Raw genomic sequence first — 750 nt, forward strand, 5'->3', positions numbered from 1 at the left:
AGCGGTGCCGTGCCGGGGCTGCCCCCCCCAGCCCCTCCCGGTGCTGCCTGCCCCACGGCAGGTCGGCTCTGGCTGCGGGGAAGGGCCGGATCCTGCTCTTCGTCCCTCACCTTCTCTGTTTTGTCTCTTTTGCACAGAAGCTGGGGCCGATCCGCAGGATGCCTGCCCTCCTCCGCTCCCCGAAAACATTGGCACCGACGTTCTTACTCGGCAGAAAACAATACGATTCCAACTCACCGAAGATTAACGTGTCACACCGTGCTCACCCCTCCAAAACCTTTACTTGAAGCTGCGGCCGAGGCCACGAGGCCGTCGAGGTCAGCTGCGTTGGATAAACTTTCTTTCCCTGATCACAGATTGCCCATCTCCCATCTGCCACATTAAGTCTAAATACCTTTTTTTCTGGTGTCCAAGGTTTTTATAAAGCTAAAAATTATGATGAAAAATCTGGTGGCAACAGCTGCAGTCCCAAGTCATGTAAAATGTCGCCAGTGGTGAGTTCACAAACTGTAAACATGGTAGCTTATATCACTTGAACAAATAAATGTTTTACTATGATGGCGTGGGCCTGTTGGTTGATTGGGGGGTTTTGCTCGGCCGGAGGCATGCCCGGCTGCGCGCGGCGCTGCTCCTCCGCAGGGAAGGGCCCCGTGCCGGCTGTGGTCCGCGCACCCGGTGGCGTTGTGTGGTGTCGGGCTGGGCACTGTGCGGGTGACAGCAGGGGTGACCCGTGTCTGCGGCGCGGGGGCT

General features: G+C 57.5%; 1 protein-coding gene across 1 annotated transcript in view; it reads left to right on the forward strand.

The window, feature by feature from the left end:
- The window catches only part of LRFN5 (leucine rich repeat and fibronectin type III domain containing 5), a 9,751-nt gene extending 9,196 nt beyond the window's left edge, over positions 1-555 (forward strand). Inside the window, exon 3 of the mRNA XM_009893878.1 lies at positions 138-555. Within this exon, the coding sequence (XP_009892180.1) occupies positions 138-247 (110 nt within the window). The 3' untranslated portion in view covers positions 248-555. The remainder of the gene's footprint in view (positions 1-137) is intronic.
- The last annotated feature ends 195 nt before the right edge of the window (positions 556-750 follow it).

This window comes from Charadrius vociferus, unplaced genomic scaffold, assembly GCF_000708025.1.
Source record: "Charadrius vociferus isolate BGI_N301 unplaced genomic scaffold, ASM70802v2 scaffold49, whole genome shotgun sequence".
In the NCBI taxonomy this organism is placed as follows: domain Eukaryota; kingdom Metazoa; phylum Chordata; class Aves; order Charadriiformes; family Charadriidae; genus Charadrius; species Charadrius vociferus.